The sequence below is a fragment of the Cydia pomonella genome, chromosome 26 (assembly GCF_033807575.1).
Source record: "Cydia pomonella isolate Wapato2018A chromosome 26, ilCydPomo1, whole genome shotgun sequence".
NCBI lineage: Eukaryota > Metazoa > Arthropoda > Insecta > Lepidoptera > Tortricidae > Cydia > Cydia pomonella.
In genome coordinates, this window is record NC_084728.1 from 3,056,966 (window position 1) to 3,077,095 (window position 20,130).

The 20,130-nt window shown below is 34.2% G+C and overlaps 1 protein-coding gene across 5 annotated transcripts in view; it reads right to left on the bottom strand.

Annotated features, from left to right (window-relative positions):
* The window catches only part of LOC133532155 (probable nuclear hormone receptor HR3), a 194,558-nt gene that overhangs the window by 124,876 nt on the left and 49,552 nt on the right, over positions 1–20,130 (bottom strand). The window contains exons 1-2 of one of the 5 annotated variants that reach the window (XM_061870693.1): positions 16,532–16,647; positions 7,523–7,670 (exon numbers count right to left, since the gene is read on the bottom strand). The exons of 3 other annotated variants lie outside the window; for them this stretch is intronic. In XM_061870693.1, the coding sequence (XP_061726677.1) occupies positions 7,523–7,625 (103 nt within the window). In that variant the 5' untranslated portion in view covers positions 7,626–7,670; positions 16,532–16,647. Of the gene's footprint in view, positions 1–7,522; positions 8,114–16,531; positions 16,648–20,130 lie in introns of those variants that run through there. One more of the 5 variants, XM_061870694.1, reaches the window with a different exon arrangement.

A 20,130-nucleotide genomic window follows, 5' to 3' on the forward strand; every position in this document is an offset into this window, starting at 1 on the left:
CAAGTTGTTTAGTAGTTGAAGTACCAAGACTGTTGGAGCTTGGAACATGCGTAAAAGGAATGAGAGTTGATCGAAGAAGCGTTTAGATCTCTCGAGCATTGTAAGTACAAAACAGTCGTTGACAGTTCTTTTGTAATTTGAAAATTTATTTTTATTTCACAAATAACTTCAAATAAATCATATTTGTACGTGAAAATGTTGTAATGGCTAAAATTACCTAAAGAGCAACGTGCAACAATAACGTACACTGCCAAGTTTTTAAATTTCGCTGTAATTATATATTACTCCTATTACTCCTGTAAAATAATTGTAATGTATACGTATTTGAACGCATGTCTGCCAACGTTTTCGTAGCGCTACACGCGTAGCCAATACTAGCGTTTTCCCGCTTTACAGAGGAAAGCGACTACGAACAGAGCGCCTGCCAAACGGGTTCCTGGCACCCATTATATTTTACATTAACTGTAGTCTTTTACAATTTTTGTAACAGAATATTAGCAATAGCGAATACTTAATAAATCTTTTTTCTAGGTTACGAAGCTTAAAGGCAGGCTTCGCTATATAAACTTGTGACAATTAAGGCTTATTAGGAGAAAATTGGAACATGCGGTGATTGGAACATATACGCATTGTAAGGAACCGGCATATAGGTAATGTTATTCCTGTATAAAACAAGCCGCTATGATTACGGTGCAAGCTGAGAGCTTCGCCACATCTATCAACGTGATATCGGCAAAATCTGATAGAAAAAAGCTTTATTTCTACGCAATAAGAGCAAAAAGACGTCGCTCGGCTTGGCCGACGTCTTATTTATGGTTCTTCAATATTGTCTTATAAAATGTTATATAACATCGTGCGACAGGGACTACATGATAGTATTGATAGTATTTTATTATGTTGTCTTTGTCACACAATGTTATATAACATTTTATAACCGCCAATGCGGGAGCATTTTTCGCTCTAGTATTGCTACAGATTTTCACCTTAATTCTTATGCATTGTTTTTATTTTAATTGTCCGTTAATTCAAATACATATATTTTTTGTTAATTTACAATATCCCTGATATATATTTACTTGAACAGCAACTCGCGCCAGTACTAAACCGCTACGAAGACTCGCCTGCACGCAAGCGCAGTATGCAGCGATGACGTCACAGCTCAGTAGGTGAATCTCGGCCTGCCTACTTACCTACTCGCATAACAAGCGAAGGGTTAACACCTAGGATTTGTTAGGAGTTAATGTTTTGGGGTTTGTGGGTTTATGTAAATGTTTCTACATATTTTGTACTTCGACATCATTTCAATTGGTGTTCGACCTGAGTTTCGGTTTCGTTTTCGGCAGGTTTCGGCATAAAGATCATGTTTCGGCCGAAGTTCAAGCAAACATTCCCGAACCTTTATCAAACTTAAAATATATTCAAAACTATATATAATAATAAAGAATATATTTATTTCAAGAATTTGGGCAAACATTATCTTTTGCGAGTTATTAAACATTAATCGAGAAGTTATTTTCGATAAATACCTCAAAACGTAACCTTTGACAATTGCCAAGCCCATTAGTATGCATATCGGAATCTTAAATTAAAAGTTTTTTATTTATTTTATTGCATGACCATGGATAAAAGTCCTTTAGTCGTATTAAAAGTATCAAAACCTTTAATTAATTAATTTATTTATATAATCTTTATTGCACAAAAGAAAACCTTATAGTACAAAAGGCGGACTTAATGCCATGAGGCATTCTCTACCAGTCAACCTTTAGGCAAAGCAAAGAGCTTGTAATGTAGCCAGCAAGAACTGAATAACATAAAAAACATGGTAATTTATTTTAGGTAAGGTTATTATATCTTAATAATTGATTTCGAAATCATAGTCTATACCTACCAAAATAAAATAAGCAAAGTTGGCATTTTCCATCATTGACAAAATAAATTCGCATAAACAGTATCACATTTCGTTTATTTATATATTTACTTAGAATCGCGTTTTAATAAGCACTTAATTTGTTGAAATTGCGCAATAATTAATTACGTACGTAAATTTTAGTAGGTACACAATAAGTTTTTAATATTAATATGTATATAATTTTACTATGGATTAAAATTGTTACCTATAGTCGGGCAAACACTTGTCAGTGAGTAAGAACCAGGAAAACTATACTCATCCCTTTCTTTTGGGCGCTAGTACTAGCGTAAGAAAAAGACAGTATGATTCACTCTACATTTGAAATCAGACGAAATATATGTCAGACTGATTTTGATTGTAGTCAAAATAAATTATTTCACTTAAATTACTGGAAAACCATATTCTGTCAGACTATTTGTGTCAGTAGAAAAAAGCGGCAAATTTAAAAACGGTAGGCGCTAAGAGTTATCGTCCCATATAAAATTTGAATTTCGCGCCTTTTTCAACTAACAAAGTTGTTTGACGTGACGTCACAGGTCTCTATTTCATATTGAATTCCGTTGGAGTTAACAATAGGGTTGTTTCCATCTACAAATCTTAGGGCAGAATTGTATCCCAATAAATTCTTTGGGATTATAAGAACATGTTAAACTACTTTTACAGTACATATGGGGCTACTTTATAGCACTAGTGCGAGAAGTAGCATATTATGTTACTGTGTCGAACATTTAAAGGGCCATATGTACTGTAAAACGTTGTACGATACATGTGCGAATAGGTAATTCGCAACTCGTGTCGATTTAAAACACTCCCTTCGGTCGTGTTTTAATTTATCGCCACTCGTTTCGAATTTCCTATTTTTCGCACTTGTATCGTAATGTACTATTAGGGGACCTTTTGTAAATATTGAATTTAAAATATCTTTTGGCACACGTCACGTGACCAAACTCGAAACGTTATTGAAGATTCTGATGACGTCACAACTCTCGGATTGACACTGTTGACAGTTAGGCGATAAACAACAAATAACAAATGTCAGTTGACAGTTCGTATCTTCTACGTGTGTATGTAGTTATGTGTCAAACCGTAAACTGTGACGTCACAAGATTTTCAAAGAGCGTTTTGGGCGCCAAAGCACCTGTCAAAATATATTTTGTTAATTTAACATATTTAAACCCGTTTTTAGTATAAAAGTTGAACTTTAGGGCAACTTTTAGTTAATATAGAACGTAATACAAGCGTTTCAAAAAATTGGAAACAACCCTATTCTGATAGTTCGAAAAAGAAGCTAATTTGACTACTCAGTTAAACAACCTTTAGAGTATGGAAGGTAGAGGTAAGGAATGCAATCTCCATATACGAAAAAGTGTCCGTCAAAAACCTAGAACATTTGAAAAACAAAATCAAATCACAGGCAGCGCACTTCACTCCCTCAATAACGCCTAGGTTCTTACTTCTTAGCTACTCCAGCGCTACGCTGAAGAGTTTTGGAACCAATATTTATAGCTGACAGCTGAACACTTTTGCAACAGTTCTACCTTCCATACTTTAGAGATATAATAATCTCTAAAGTATCTAGGTCTGGTAGGTCTATCCTTTCGTCGGACACTTCTTGATATCTTACTGCTAAGAAGAACAGGAAAATCACATAATATGCCTTTCTCTCTGTGTTCCTCTCAGGAAAAAGCGTCACTAAAAGGATTGATGAAATAACTCCAAGGGATAGCGAAAATGTTCTATGATAAAACTATCAACTAATCGCCAAATAGAATAGAATAGAATAGAATATTTTTTTATTCGTAGACACAAACAAGACACATTAAATTACATGATATAACAAAAACAAAGGAAGTATAAAGTGCCACGAAATGGCCTCATCTCAGCATGTTGCTGGTGGCTTCCAGCGCTGATCTTCCGATGAGACCATCAAGTGAGAAAAATCACGAAAGGTAACAGACAAGAAGGAAAAAGACAAAATAATATAGAGTGAACAAATTGAAAAATAGATAAAAGATAACGACTAAATTAAGTAAAGATTATTTTTATATCAAGCATCGTAAACATAACACTGTATCGGTCCGGTCCAACCATACCTTGGCTGAACATTACAGCTGCATACGCAACAAGCGCCAACGGTAGCTACACGAACTAAAAGGCAATGACAGACCAGACCAACATCGAGCGTCCATTTTATCAATTTACAAGATTTTTATATTATGAAAACAGCATCAGAGGAAGACGAATACTAACATAATAATACTCAAACATGTATGGCATAACAGGAGTGGTGAACAAATGGTTGGGTTTTGTACTTGTACGCTTAAATAGAACACACATGTCTATAAGTACCAAGCAACAGCGCAAGCATACATTATTATAATCCAAATACAGAAGGGGTTTACACACGCTCATACAAAACTGGTTCAGACTCCAGTTATGCCAACATTTCAGTTGCGCAACGCATTTAAAAAGAAACCAGATTGCTTTCATACTGGCCACACCGAGTCCTTTTTTAAATTTCGAATGTTTTCACGCGCGAAAGCACTTTCGAAATGTCAATTAATATGAGAAAGTGTAGCATTTTTCGAAATTCGAACTTAGTTTAAATACGTTCGTGCGTAACCTTTTTAAGGAGTTCGAAATTTTAAACGCATTATCATAAAATACCGGATTATTTGAGACTGAAAAGTCTCTATTTTTAGGGTTCCGTACCCAGAGGGTAAATTTTAGGGTTCCGTACCCAAAGGGTAAAACTGGACCCTATTACTAAGACTCCGCTGTCCGTCCGTCCGTCTGTCACCAGGCTGTATCTCATGAACCGTGATAGACAGTTGAAATTTTCACAAATGATATATTTCTGTTGCCGCTATAATAACAAATACTAAAAAATAGATTAAAATAAATATTTATGGGGGCTCCCATACAACAAACGTGCTGTTTTTTGCGTAATGGTACGGAACCCTTCGTGCGCGAGTCCGACTCGCACTTGGCCGGTTTTTTAAGTATTGTCCGTTATATAAAAATATGAATTCAATTTGCAACAGTAGATTCAAAATGGCGTCGTAACTTTTTAAAACGGTGGATTTCGTTCACAATTAAACAATGCTCATCTCATATTCTTAAATGGCTACTTTCTTCCGTTTCGTTACGCAAGATGTGAAATAATTATTTAAATAACAGTGTTATGACATAACTTTCTAAATTTTAACAATGTGATCACGCAATCGTTATATACATATTTTTAATAATGTATTTTAATGTTTTTTAAAGCATGTTTAAAGAGGATGTTCCTAATTATAGTGTTTGGTTTTATTACTTTAGTTTTAGACTTGATCGTAAAAAGTTATAGACGCACATTGGCTTATATGTACAGTAGACACTGCCAATTTGTGTATTCGTGTAAGTTTAGTGTTAACAGCACCAATCATGGGACATTTAAGAGAAAATTTGGAGTATTTTTGATATTTCACCGACACCTGTAGAATTTCTACCGCTTCATGCGTTAAAAGTTGAAAGTCCTATTCGACCTTTATGTTTTCTATATGTATTTAATGAAAGCTATGCAATTGGTTTCAATATTATTAACACTATGTTTTTTTTTGCTCCAATCATGGGACGTATGGCGCCATTAATTTTCAATATAAATGAAAAATTAAACTTAAGCAGCTCTTTGGCTCTTGTCTATGGCAAAATGTTGCCAGCGTTTAAAAACTGATAGTAAATACTTGTTTTACAGCATTTGTCTATATAACAATATTAAATCATTAAGGAAATGAAGCTGAAAGAGTTAATTTGTTTAAAAAGCTTCATCCTGCAGGTCAACTTTGTTGACCGTCTGTCTGTCTATCAAGACCCTTTTATCTCGAAAACGCGTGGAGGTATCGAGTTGAAATTAAAACTATATACTCAGATCTACAGCCCCTTAAAGCTGTGAAAAAATTAAATTTCTAAGTAAACGTAAAAAAAGGATATGGCCGTTTATGTCACAAATAAAGTATATTTTGACACTCTCTAGGTAATCAAAATTCATATGGTACTACTTTCCGTTGACCTAGAACTATGAAATTTGGCAAGTAATATCTTCTTACATTACGAATATAGGGGAACATCTCAAAACAGATTTGTAAAATATAAAATAACAAATAAGTTAAATTTGTACAGAACCCTCGATGGGCGAGTTCGACTCGCACTTGTCCTGATTTTTAATTAACTAATAACTCCTGAATTAAGTAGTCTTTTAATTTTTAAGGTAACCTGTAGTATTTTGAGTAGGTTTTCCAATTACGCTGGTTTCAACAAAGTTCAACGTTTTTGGACTGTTTTTTTTAACAGAGTGCAATTATGGGTTTTCAGGTTTGGTAGGGTCATAGGGTGTTGATATTTCAACTACAGCAAGCTCAGCGTAGTTTGAGGGATCTGTAGTACCTATTTAGGATTTGTAGTACCTAGTTAGGATTTGTAGTACCTATTTAGGATTTATAGTGCCTACTTAGGATTTGTAGTACCTACTTAGGATTTGTAGTACCTACTTAGGATTTGTAGTACCTACTTAGGATTTGTAGTACCTACTTAGGATTTGTAGTACCTACTTAGGATTTTTAGTACCTACTTAGGATTTGTAGTACCTACTTAGGATTTGTAGTACCTAGTTAGGATTTGTAGTACCTATTTAGGATTTGTGGTACCTAGTTAGGATTTGTAGTACTTACCTATTTAGGATTTGTAGTACCTAGTTAGGATTTGTAGTACCTAGTTAGGATTTGTAGTACCTATTTAGGATTTGTATAGTACCTAGTTAGGATTTGTAGTACCTAGTTAGGATTTGTAGTACCTATTTAGGATTTGTGGTACCTAGTTAGGATTTGTAGTAACAATAGGGTTGTTTCCATCTACAAATCTTAGGGCAGAATTGTATCCCAATAAATTCTTTGGGATTATAAGAACATGTTAAACTACTTTTACAGTACATATGGGGCTACTTTATAGCACTAGTGCGAGAAGTAGCATATTATGTTACTGTGTCGAACATTTAAAGGGCCATATGTACTGTATACCTATTGATTTGTAGTACCTATTTAGGATTTGTAGTACCTATTCAGGGTTTGTAGTACCTATTCAGGGTTTGTAGTACCTATTTAGGATTTGTAGTATCTATTTAGGATTTGTAGTACCTATTTAGGATTTGTAGTACCTATTTAGGATTTGTAGTACCTATTCAGGGTTTGTAGTACCTATTTAGAATTTGTAGTACCAATTTAGGATATGTAGTACCTATTTGGGTTTCTAGAATCGACTCTGCGTACAGCTACAAGAACAGATGTGCAAGTTCTAGAAACATTCCTTAAATTATCTTAGAAATTTCAAGGAAATTTTAGAAATGGAAAGTTTCAATGCCCATACAAAAATATATAATTATTTATTCCGAAATTCGTAAGAAATTTGGCAATTTTGGAAAACATTCCAGCACATCAGCTACAAGTGGTGTATTCCCATCACCGCCTGGTACAGATGGGAATAGGCGCTGCATATAAATCGTTCCTATTTGTCCCCGCCTCATGGCACGTGGGGTGGGGACAAATAGGAACACCCTACAAGTACCTGAAATCAAGTTACCTTTAATACTCCCACCTGATGTGTGTGGTTGCTGACTCTGCTGCACATTCGTCTGCTCAAGCTTCGTGCTGACCGTGTTCCACATGTCAAACATGTTCAACATATTGCCAATGCGGCTAACACAACATAACACAACACAACATGTTCACTGAAAAACTCAAGTGTCAAGATCTTTCGTCCGTACAAAAACTTATTACTAGTCTGTTCCCTTAATTTGTATCTTCAAGTGTAATATTGCGTTTTATAAATATTAATATAAACTTTCTCAAATCGTCAACTAATGTAAATACTCTATTTGGTTTAATATCAGTCTAAAATTTCGTTCGTAAGGTGAGGGTTATTTGCTTGGGAGTTAATTTATAAATTCTATTTGTGATTTACTATTGATTAAATGCGTATAAACGTGATAAATGTCAGGTATTGTCGCTTACGGATTGAAAATGTTCGTTTTTTTCTTACTTTTTTTCCTCTTCATAGTCTTTCGAACGCGGCGCTCACTTTTCAAAATTCGAACGCGGGAGCATATTTTTTAATTTAATTGCGCGTCATTTTTTTCGGTTATTTTTTGCCTGCGTTCTAATATGCACTGGGATGCAGTTGCAGTGGGGGGTGGTTAGGGGTGGGGGGTGTTCGGAAGTGATGGTGGAAAATGCGCATGCTCGGAATCGATCCTGCAACTACTTTCCTTGCTTTCTATATGTGCTAGAACTGTGCTTGTGTTATGTCATTCACTTTGATGTTCCTACGGTTATGTGGTCCTTTTGTTAGATATGTGGTGCGCTGAAGTATTTTTTAGAGTCGACTTGAGTGGTTTTTAATACCTAGTATGAAACTAGTACAGATTTCTACGATTTCGAACAACAGGAAGAATTTTGCATAGAAACAATCTGAATCTCTTCAAGGCTAGAGTAAATAGCTGTGGCCCTAGTGAAAAAGGGTACAAGTCTCTGGCAGCGCAGGTGTAAAGGGGTGTAAGTTCCACGTAACACTTATGGCTCCTCTACACGATGGCCCAGCGTAGGCCAGTCCTAGGGACGCATTTATGCGTTAGAGGGAGCAAGTGATATTGCTATCTCATTTCACCGCATAGCTGCGTCCCTTGGACTGGCCTACGCTGGGCCATCGTGTAGAGGAGCCCTTATGCCTACACCTAAACTGCCAGAGACTTGTACCCTTTTTCACTAGGGCCACAGATAGGTATCTCATAGGTAAGCGTGCTCCACCGTAGATCGCATCATCACTTACCATCAGGTGTGATCGTGGTCAAACGCCTGCCTATCCTCCATAAAAAAAAAATAGAAATAGTTTATTTGGTGTATAATGAAACTTAACCTATAAATACATCTTATTCTAGATGTATACTTGAATGGATTTGATGATCGTCATAAAAATCGACTTATCTAATGAAATAGTATTTTTAATATATTCAATATCAGTAAACAATAGTTAGTTAGTTCTTAGTAAACAATAAATAAACAATAAACAATATCAGAAGATGTTTTTCGAAGAGATACTTTAGAAATACTTTCTGATACATAATACTCGTACCTAAGACTTCAAAAATCTGTTATCTAAGATATAAAGTGGATATAAATCCAAAGGTTGTCTGGAAGAGATCGCTCGTTAGTGATAAGACCGCCTGTTGTCGACCATAATTTAATTTATATGCTTAATTTTCTTTTCATATTGTGAGCGATAAATAATATTTGTATTGTATTGTATTTCTTTATTACAAGTAGTAAGTGTATTTTATTTAACTTGCAATGTAACTGTTTATTTATGTTTTATATGTTTGTACTTCCCGGTTTCCGATGAAACTGAAAATTTGCATACATATGTAACTGAGGTGACAATATTACGGTATCATCGAGCTGATCTGATGATGGAGACAGGAGGTAGCCATAGGAACTCTTTGATAAAACAACGCAAGCTAATTGTGTTTGGGGTTTTTAGAATTGTCTCGATGAGTATTAGTTGCCTGTGGAAGAAAAGTACAGTCAGCGATGAAAGCTTGTACCAAAAATGCAATTATTGCCAAAAACTTAAATACCTCATTAATTATGTGATTTTCAAAAAGGTATTCAATAATGATTCATTTTAAAGCATGAAAAAATCGCTTACATTTTTACGAGTCATGTGTCCCCAAATACAGCTGAATAATTTAACCCTTTAAACAGCACGGGACATTTTCGACCCTTGTCCATAATGATTATACTTCACGTCACGTCCCTATCATGACGTGTACACACGTCAGCTGTGACGTGGTTAATACATTTTAAGTAGTATCTATTATTAGATTATTACAAAGTGTTCAAAATTACCTATATGTTAACGGCACCAATCATGGGACATTTAAGAGACAATTTGGAGTATTTTTGATATTTCACCGACATCGCCCTGCCTAATGACATTAAAATATCAGAGAGTTGCAATATGTTTAATAACAAACTAAAAAATTGGCTTAATGATAAGAAGTTTTATACTGTTATGGAGTTCTTAGTGTTTGACAAAAATAATTAATGTATTACCAAAATAACAATGTATTTGATGACATGATATTTCATTTATGACTTACATATTGGTTTAAATTGTAAATTTTAATTTATTAGACAACGATTTTATTGTAATTTTAATTGTAAACATATAAATATTTTTTTCATTTTTATTACTTCCAATGATTAAATAAAAAAATAAATATTATAGGACATTATTACACAAATTGACTAAGTCCCACAGTAAGCTCAATAAGGCTTGTGTTGAGGGTACTTAGACAACGATATATATAATATATAAATATCTATAAATACTTAAATACATAGAAAACACCCATGACTCAGGAACAAATATCCATGCCCATCACACAAATACATGCCCTTACCAGGATTTGAACCCGGGACCATCAGCTTCGTAGGCAGGGTCACTACCAACTAGGCCAAACCGGTCGTCGGATTTAAATGTATTTTCTGTTGTTGACATGTAATATTTCAAGAATATTATCAATAAATGAGTATGAGTATTAAAATGCACACACGGAACATGGCCGGGCCCAAGACGCAATAAATAGAAAGGAAAATCCCCGAAATGTTGCATTCACATGCGCGGGCGACATTACGCAAGATTACGTTGCGCGCACGCAGGCGCGCCAGCCATAGGAAGTAGCGGGAGCGGAAGCGGATATCGTTTAAGTAACTACAATAAGATCATCACCTCAAATCGCTTCTATAATCGTAACTATTGCAAATACAAGTAATTCACCCAAATTAGACCTGTAATTTACCCAAATGTAAGTAAACTGTCAAGCATTTTGGCGAAACCATATCATTGTAATTATGTGTTAATACTTTTGTTTGAATAAACTAAAAAAAGTAGGTACACAAAAGGGGTGCATAGGTTTGTAAAGGTCGTGCATGCAACGCGCATGTAAAACGTGGAGCGATGCGCATGGAGTTGCGACTATGTTGGCATGTTGTAGGCTCTACGCTTGTCTGCCACCGACGCGGAATTTTGGAGAGACAATTAGGTTGGAGATGATGCATGTTAACGTAGTACATATATGGCTATCAAGATACGAATTCTCAATGAAAAAGTCTTGTTATCTAGCAAATAAATTTCTTGAATGAAAAAAATATAAACTCATAATCTCTTAAGCTAAACTAATATAACTAACAAAAGCGATGAATATTTAATTCTTGAATTGCTTATGGGACATATTGTTATTTTTATTTACACTACACCTACTGGGTTAGGTTTACAATATTAAGAAGTAGGTACCTACCTAGCAAGTCGGACCAAGCTGACTGTACTTTTCTTTCCACAAGCAACTAATACTCATCGAGACAATTGTAACGAGCCCAAACACAATTTATTTGTGTTGTTTTATCACAGAGTTCTCGTAGCCACCTCCAGCTCCATGTCATCATAATATTGCATTGTCATCCAATTTACATGTGTATGCAAAATTTCAGCTCAATCGGAAGGCGGGAAGTGGGTCAAATTTAGCTTCCAAGATTTGACCCACACTATGTCACAGAGCAAGTTAAATAAAAGCTTGTAAAAATAGGTCAAGGCCAAACCCATTCCATCAAGAAATAAGAAAGCCACATGTTTATTCTCGAATATTAATGTTTTTAATAGTAAAGGCTTGGAACAAATTGCCCTCCGAAGTTGCGAATTCTATACGTGTGAATCAATTTAAAATAGACTTGACAAACTATCTAAGCAGTGCAATCGTGCTAAGTTAACTATGTTTTAGACGTACCAGCATCAGCTGCCTGTATAAAACAAAACAATAATAATATGAGATAACCGCCATGTGGGATGTTGATTCAACGATCATTGTCCCGATAGTCGTTTCAGCGAACGGTCTTATAGGGAAGTCTCGACCAGCACCTTGAGAGACTCTCGCTAGGTGGTTGGATCAAGGGTCAGATACAGAAGGCGGTGATCTTGGACAGGACGCGGATAGTCCGGCGGTTCCTCTCTCTGCGGCCCTGACGACCGGCAGCTTGGCCCTGCCCCGCTGCTGGCGGCACCCTAGGTTAGGTTTTTTATAATATCTTTATATGTTTTAGTACGTGTTTTTGTATTTTACTTTTATATTCATGTTATAAAAAGCCTAACATAAGTAGAAAAATTAATAAAGGAAATAATTATAATATATAGTTGTAACCCGCTATATTTTGTGGCTTGGACCACTCGGGCCCCAAGTGAAAGTAAGTGCCAAAATCTCGAGAAAGCGAGAGAGTGCCTTGATCGATGCCGTAATTATTATTAGCCATTATATGAGATATGCTAAACAAGCCGGATGTTACTGGCAATAAAAAAAAAGTTAGAAAAAATACGCATTGTCAGTTTGAACTTTTTTAATATGGAGGGTGGAGGTAAGGAATACAATATCGGAATACCAAAAAGTGTCCGTCAAAAAAGCTTAAATAGGTTGCGCTACTATACTCACTTGCATGTGCACTTCACTCTGTCAATAACGCCTAGGTTCTTAGCTACTCTAGCGCTACTCTGGAGAGATTTGGAACTATTATTTATAGCTGACAGCTGGACACTTTTGCAACAGTTCTGCCTATGGAGATTGTATTTGAAAAATCGTACCAATTACGATTCGAATACTCATTTTTGACTTTCCCTCGATAGAAAAAAATTACGATAGGTCTAAAACGCACTTCAAAAATTTGTAAAAGTAAGTAATTTATACACAAAAGCTAAAACCACGTGATATTTTCCATTCTCCGTGTTTTTTAGTATGTTATTGACACAATGGAAAACTAAGGTTTATAGGTTTTCCATTTTTAGCAAAACAATTTTTTTTTTTCAAAAAACCTAGAATATATTATGCTGAAGCGATCGACATCAAAATCAAAATGATTTGTTAAGATTTAGATCTATGTATTGCACTGTGTGTGCTATCAAAATCCCTGCAGATCTTAGTCTAACTCGAATGGTGTACACACACTCTAAAATAAGTTTTCAAAATAGACAATAGTCTACAGCATTATGATATCTCCTGGATATTAGTAAGAAACAAAAACATGAATTTACGTTTATAATTGGTAATAATTGATGATCTGTGTCCTCGGGACACGCAAAAGTATCTTTGTAAGGCTCTGAGCACTCAAGATGGATTCATAATCATCTTTATTTAAGAATCTTTAAAAAATGTAAGTAGAAATCATATTTATAGTGTCGGACCAAACTAACCCTGCATTTTTTTTTATCATTAACAAAGATTAGGTTTAACTAACTTCCCTCCAGCTCATAGGGTAAACCGTCTATTACTGGCCACCTTATACTAATAGGGATTCTGTTTATTAATCACACAATCTAAGTTAATCATCAGAACGATAGTTATTTAGTTTACTTGATTTGTGTAAATAAATAAATAGAATTCTTATTTTAGCCAATTTATTATAAGGTGACCAGTAATTGGAAGGTGGTTAGTAATAGACGGTTTACCCTATTTGGAAATTATTTTCATATTTTTAGTTTTTGTGCAAATTTATTATAAATTTTTAATGTGGATTTTAGACCTATGGTTGTGTTTTTCCTATCGAGCGAAAGTCAAAAACTCGAATCGTTGAATACCCTAGAGCAGGGGTCTTCAAATAGCGGACCTATTTTGTGTTGTGTATTATATTTGTTCCTGAGTCATGGGTGTTTCGTATGTATATACTCGGAAGTATGTATTTATCTATATACGTATGTATATCTTCGCCTAGTACCCTTAGTACAAGCTTTGCTTAGTTTGGGCCTATGTCGATTTCTGTAAGATTATCCCCAAATATTTATTTATTATTATCAAGTTCAATATTTATTCAGCACATAGGCCACATGGGCACTTTTACGCGTCAACATGGAATTTACATACAAGCAAAAACAAAAATTATAAAAAACAAAAAACAAAAATACAATTCACTGAAAATGTTAATGCAAACTACACTATTATTATTACTTAGAAATGTATATAGTCTCTAAATGTCGGATTGCAAAAAAATACTAAAATAATAATAATAAAAAAACACAAACAAAAAAATAATCTACAATTATTTAGAGGTGTAAATATCTCTATCTGAACTCGACTCTGTCAGCGTTAGAATGCGTGTCCAGATATTTATGAGCCATCTCGTCAGCTCTGATATATCTGATAGTGTATATTTACATGGAATCCGAATGAACAATCCTTTTACCGAGCCCCCAAAAGTGAGCGTTTGGGCCGCCGTCGCCGCCGACGAGATTTGGCGGACCAACTTTCACCGTTTCGTAACGTATTTTTAGACGACTATCACCATGTTATGTTATAAAATATTTTGTAATGTTTGGTGATACAGTGAGTCCTAAGACATATTGTATACGGCCAAAGGCATTTTTTTCTTTAAAAAAAGGGTAGGTATTCAGACAAAACAAAACTTACCATACTTTGAAATAACTAAAAGTAACAATGAATATGGGAAAAGGCTCTGGCCAACATACCTGCCTAATATCCTGAACAGCTTACCCAAATAAGTAGTAGAAACATTAGAAAAACATCCTGATAAAATAAAGAGTACACTTAAGAAAGCACTGATTAAAATGAATTAATTTCGTTACAAATAGTATTATAATAACATGTAAGCACTAACTGCCAACAGGACTAATTATATATTTAGTTAAGGCTAAACTTAGTTAACATAATCTCCAAATATAGAGATTATAACTGAGTTCAGACTGTACCTCAACAAAAACAAACGCTGAAATAAACAGATTAAATTTTTTAATTTTTTTTTCTTATTAAGACGATAATGTTTTGCAATGTTTTGATATTTATTTGCCAACAGTAAAATTACGCCTATCTAAGGCTTACCTCCGTTTTTATGATATACATAGGCGGCTAACGAGCAGACATATCGCCTGATGGTAAGCAATTCAACTCTCTAGATACTCATAGGTTAATAATAAAGTTACATGACATTAAAGCTCTCCAAGTGGCCTCTACGTGTAGGATCTATATCCCCACGCTAGCCAATCAAAAGACCGGGATTTATACGTCTATGAAATCCAAGAAGTTACTTTCATTATATAGTCATTTAAATATTATTAAGTGAAATTTCGCCGTTTCGTAATGTACTTTATAAAATATTTTGTAATGTTTGAATATTTACAGCTGCACCGACTTTGACAGAAAAAGTGTGGAAGGATATTAATAAACTTTATTTTCATAAAAATTCAAAATTTTTGGTCCGACTCAAAAAAAAATCAACAATAACTTAGTCATAATTTTTTGGCAAAATAAAACAAGTGACTTAACAAAAATAACTAGATACGTATTGTATAAATAATATTTTATTCCACAAAAAGGGGGGAATTGTGTACTATGTAAGGGAATATGTATGTATAAAAAATTTTTTCTTAAAAATTATCAGAAAAAGGTGCATTAAGATAGGTCACCAAAAAAAGGGTTTAAGAGGAAAAATATACAAATGAACTTAATGAACAAAAGAACAAATTCACTTCACGACCTAAAAACCCAAGGAAAATATTAGAAAACAAATATTCGTGAAAAAGCGTTAAAAACGCCCTTCAGAACGAGAGAAAAAATATTTCCCAAGAGTTTCCCAACCTTCTCTCTCCGACACAAGGTTAGTGTATATCCGTCTCGCTCGCACGTGCAATATAAGATCATGCAACTGCATAACCTTGATTTGATGCAATTTCGTGATAGACAATTATGCGGGCTTTTATGACCTATTTTATTTGAAATGGGTTGCGAATTCGCAAAATTGTTTCATTTTTTTGTATTGATTGTGGTTTTGTGTTTTTTTTGTCTAAATACGAAACCGATTATGACCTTAAATGTTACTGATTATTAGTATTTTTAATCAGGTCTAGGGTTTATAATTTAAAGACTTTCATAAATTCAATAAAAAAAGTTTTTCTATAAATACTCATGAATCATATTTTGGGGTTTTTGTTGTTTGTGATATGAGATGACAATATAGATATATATTATGTAGTCAGCATGATAGAAAAGTTACATTGTTGACTATATATACCTACATTAATTAATTAATTTTCATAGAAAAGTATAGTTAAAAGCATAAATAAAGTGACCCATTTTGACCTCTTGACTAACAAAAATAAGAAAAAAATAAATATATTTTGAATCATATTTCTCATAAAAATATATATTCTAATATGATACTAATGATATTTTATAGGTTATAGAACACCTACTTATAGACAATCTTAAATAAATATACTGTAAATAAACTAGCCGATAACACAAATACTTGAACGGGTCTCAGTTTTTAAGCTACATTCATTTCTAATATTGACCTAACTTTAAATATATTTTTTATATTATTTTTCATGCCATATTTCAACCATAACATTTGTAAAAAAAACGAAAGTTAACAATACAACTTTATAATAAAATTATTTTAACCGACTCACGTATTAGTCAAAAATAATCCGTATAAAAAACAAAAAAATACAGACGAAAAATCTCAACCAAAAAAAACTCACGTCCAAAAAAGCAATCCATACACTGCACTATCACACACACATACGTAATTATCGCGAAGGTAGAACGCGCGGGCGCGGCCGTGCGCGTGCGACGGTCGGTGCGTACTGCGGTGAACGGACGCTTTTAGGTTTGGCGAGCGAAAAGCTGAGGAGTTGGCGGAGCTGGAGAAGATGGGTGGTTAAGTTATAGAAATACTTAATGTAATTAACAATTTGGGAAAAAGTTTGATAAAAAAAAAATGCAATAATTTTGAAAAACTCACGATATATGACGCTGAAGCTGATAGTTCCAATGGCGAGATACATAGAGTTTAATGTCAGCTGGTAAGAAAGATGGGTGGTTAAGTTTAGTGAAAAAATACGTCTTATAATTTAAAAAAGTAAAAAAATATATCAAAATTTTTTAATGTTGAGGATATGTCACCTGCAGGTGGCGGAATTAATTATGTAGACGTTTATTTTGGAATATAATTAAAAAAATAGCAATCATTTTGATAAACTAAAATTATGGCGGTGAAGCTGATGGCCCAGATGGGTGGTTAAGTTAGAGAATACATATATAATATAATATTGACGACCGTTCTGGTCTCGTGGGTAGTGTCCCTGCCTACGAAGACGATGGTCCCGGGTTCAAATCCAGGTAAGGGCATTTATTTGTGTGATGAGCACGGATATTTGTTCCTGAGTCTTAGGTATTTTCTATATATTTAAGTATTTATATATTATATAAATACTTAAATACATAGTCTGAATCCCCACAACACAAGCCTTCTTGAGCTTAATACTGTGGGGCTTAGTCAATTTGTGTAATAATGTCCTATAATATTTATTTATTATATAAAAGACCGTTATAGTAATCATCTGTATATATCCATTATGTATATTGTTATTGTCAATAAATAATTTCGTATTTAAAAAAAATTAAAACCGAGCATAAACTTACTTAATGCAAAAACTGCGTTAATGTATATATCAAATCATTTATATGCTAGAATACAGTCAAGTGGATGTTGTCAAATACATTTCGAAAAACAGTGTATTCAGCCGACTAATGGCATGCAAATCTCATATAAAGAAAATAAAACTAGTTTGAACGGTATTTTCCTATATTTCATTTTAAAAACATGATAATAACTCTTCTCTCCAATGGTTACAAAAATAACACATGACACGCACGTTGCATCCTTATATCCTGAAACCAAGTATTGGCGTCTTTTTTCCAGAAATTAGTCACAGGTTTAAAAATACACTCATTCACGCAAATGGACTCGTATATCCAAAAATGGTTGAAATAGTTTTATATAAAGATAAAGATAGTTTATTTTCCGAGTAGGTATATTACAATGCGCTTATGAACGTCAAATAAAGCTACGTCGGCTCTAACCTCTGACCCGAGAAGATTTAGATCCCTCCTATATATCCCAGCTGTTATTGGTAAATAAGGACTTAAGTATTTATCAGATTTATTATTTTTCAAGAAACATTGTAGGAGTCCGTTTTACGAAATGTTATACAAATATTACCAAGAAGATCGTTTTTTGTTGAGTATGTATATTAATTCAAGAAAATTAATAATATCAGCAGAAATAATTCGTGTAGTTTTGAAAATTGGTATAGTTATACCTCGTGGTCTCCAGATAAACATACTAAAAGTCCTCGAGGGTAGGGGTTGTGCTGAGGGTGTAGCCCCCCCCCCCCCCCTACACCCTCAGCACAATTAAAACTAGGAGAAAAGCATTGTTTAGGGTGACTCCCCTACACCAAAAGTGGGGACGATTTTTTTTTTTGGTTCAACCCTATAGTGTGGGGTGTCGTAGAATAGGTCTTTCAAAACGAATGCGGGTCTTCAATAACCATTTTTTGACAAACGTAATATTTTCGAAAATAATCGCTCTGAGAGAAAAAATAGTGTTTCCCCTTCTACTTTCCCTAATTTCAGAACCATGGGTCCAAACAATATGAAAACGTGACGCAAACAACGTGAAAGCAAAGGTTGGTAAAGACTTTCAAGAATAACTATAGCAAACCTGATCGGTTTAGCCGTTGTTGAGTTTTTTCATAAAGTCTATGTTGACGGACGGGTAACTACGGAACCCTACTTTGAGCATGCACTTGGCCAGTTTTTTTTTTTTATATTTTGTCAGCAGTCGACTAAGCTTGCTTAATCTAAACCAAAAAATTTAGTTATGATGAACAATTACGAGAAAAAGACGTTTTCTTAAATTGTCTATTTATCGTCTCTTTGTTAACTTAAGCACCCTGTAGCTGTAGAGTAAAAATGAACAAACCAAATTTGTAGGAAATTTTAAGGTAAAACTTTTCTCCAAAGTAATTATAATGTATATATATTCGTAAAAATATTCGAGATATAAGCAAAAATCTGAAAAAGGTACCTTCAACCCCCCTTACACCCTCAGCACAACCCCCACCCTCGAGGACTTGTAGTGTGTGCCCGTTGTCTACCAGTCTAAGTTGTATGTTTATTTGTATGTCATTATGTTCTTTCATATTGGTGAGCAATAGAGAATATTTGTATTGTATTGTATTGTATGTTTATCTGAAGACCACAAGGTATAAGTGTACCAATTTTCAAAATTACACGAATTCCCCTGATTTTCCATGTTAATTTTCTTAAGCTATATTAGGAAGCACTGGTAGCCTAGCGGTAAGAGCATGCGACTTACAATCCGGTCGTGGGTTCAAACCCCGGCTCGTACTAATGAGTTTTTCGGAACTTATGTACGAAATATCATTTGATATTTACTAACTAGTAGCTTTCAGTGAAGGAAAACGTCGTGAGGAAACCGGACTAATCCCAAGGGCTGCGTAAGGGAGGCAGTTAGCAACCTGAAATCTTTGCTAGGCTTCGTGGAGGAGCTGGGGTGGTTAGATATCGCTACCTCGCGCAATATAGGCACAATGGTTGTCGATTTGCGGAAAATGCCCAGAAGCACTAACAGTAAGCTTGGGCAGAAATCTAGAAGAAACATCAAGCCCTTTACGGAAAGCAACCGTGCCAAACTATTATAAATACCAGTTAAAATTAGTTTGTTTTGACAGTTTAAAGGCTTGAAAGTAACAATTTTCTGTCCACATCTATCAAAGTCTGAATAACATTGTTCCCCGCTGAAATGTAAATATACATACTTTTAAAAGAATTATAAAGTGATCGTTTAAATGTGTTTTTCCCTTTAGCGAAGGTTTTAGTTGGTAATATAGATGTATATTCTATATTTTATTATTAGGCAGGAGGTTACGCATTTATTTTTGTAAGACACGCCAACAAAATGCTACAAAAGCTTTTGCACGGAATAGGATTCACATAAAATTAATATATATAAATAAATTCAATCACAAATCACACCCCTTTTTTGTTTAACAATAACAAAAATGGTTCAAAAAATTATATCGCAAAAAATTGCGTATTCGGATCTTTACAAAAATGGGGACAATTTTCCTTTATTCGCGAACATGTATTGTCCCGTAATTTGGTAAATTTAATATGGACCAAAAAAATGTAAGCTTTTTCGTTGAGTTACAAAAATACCATCCATTTTCGTAACTGAAAGGAAGATTTTCCAGGACATACTGTGAAATTA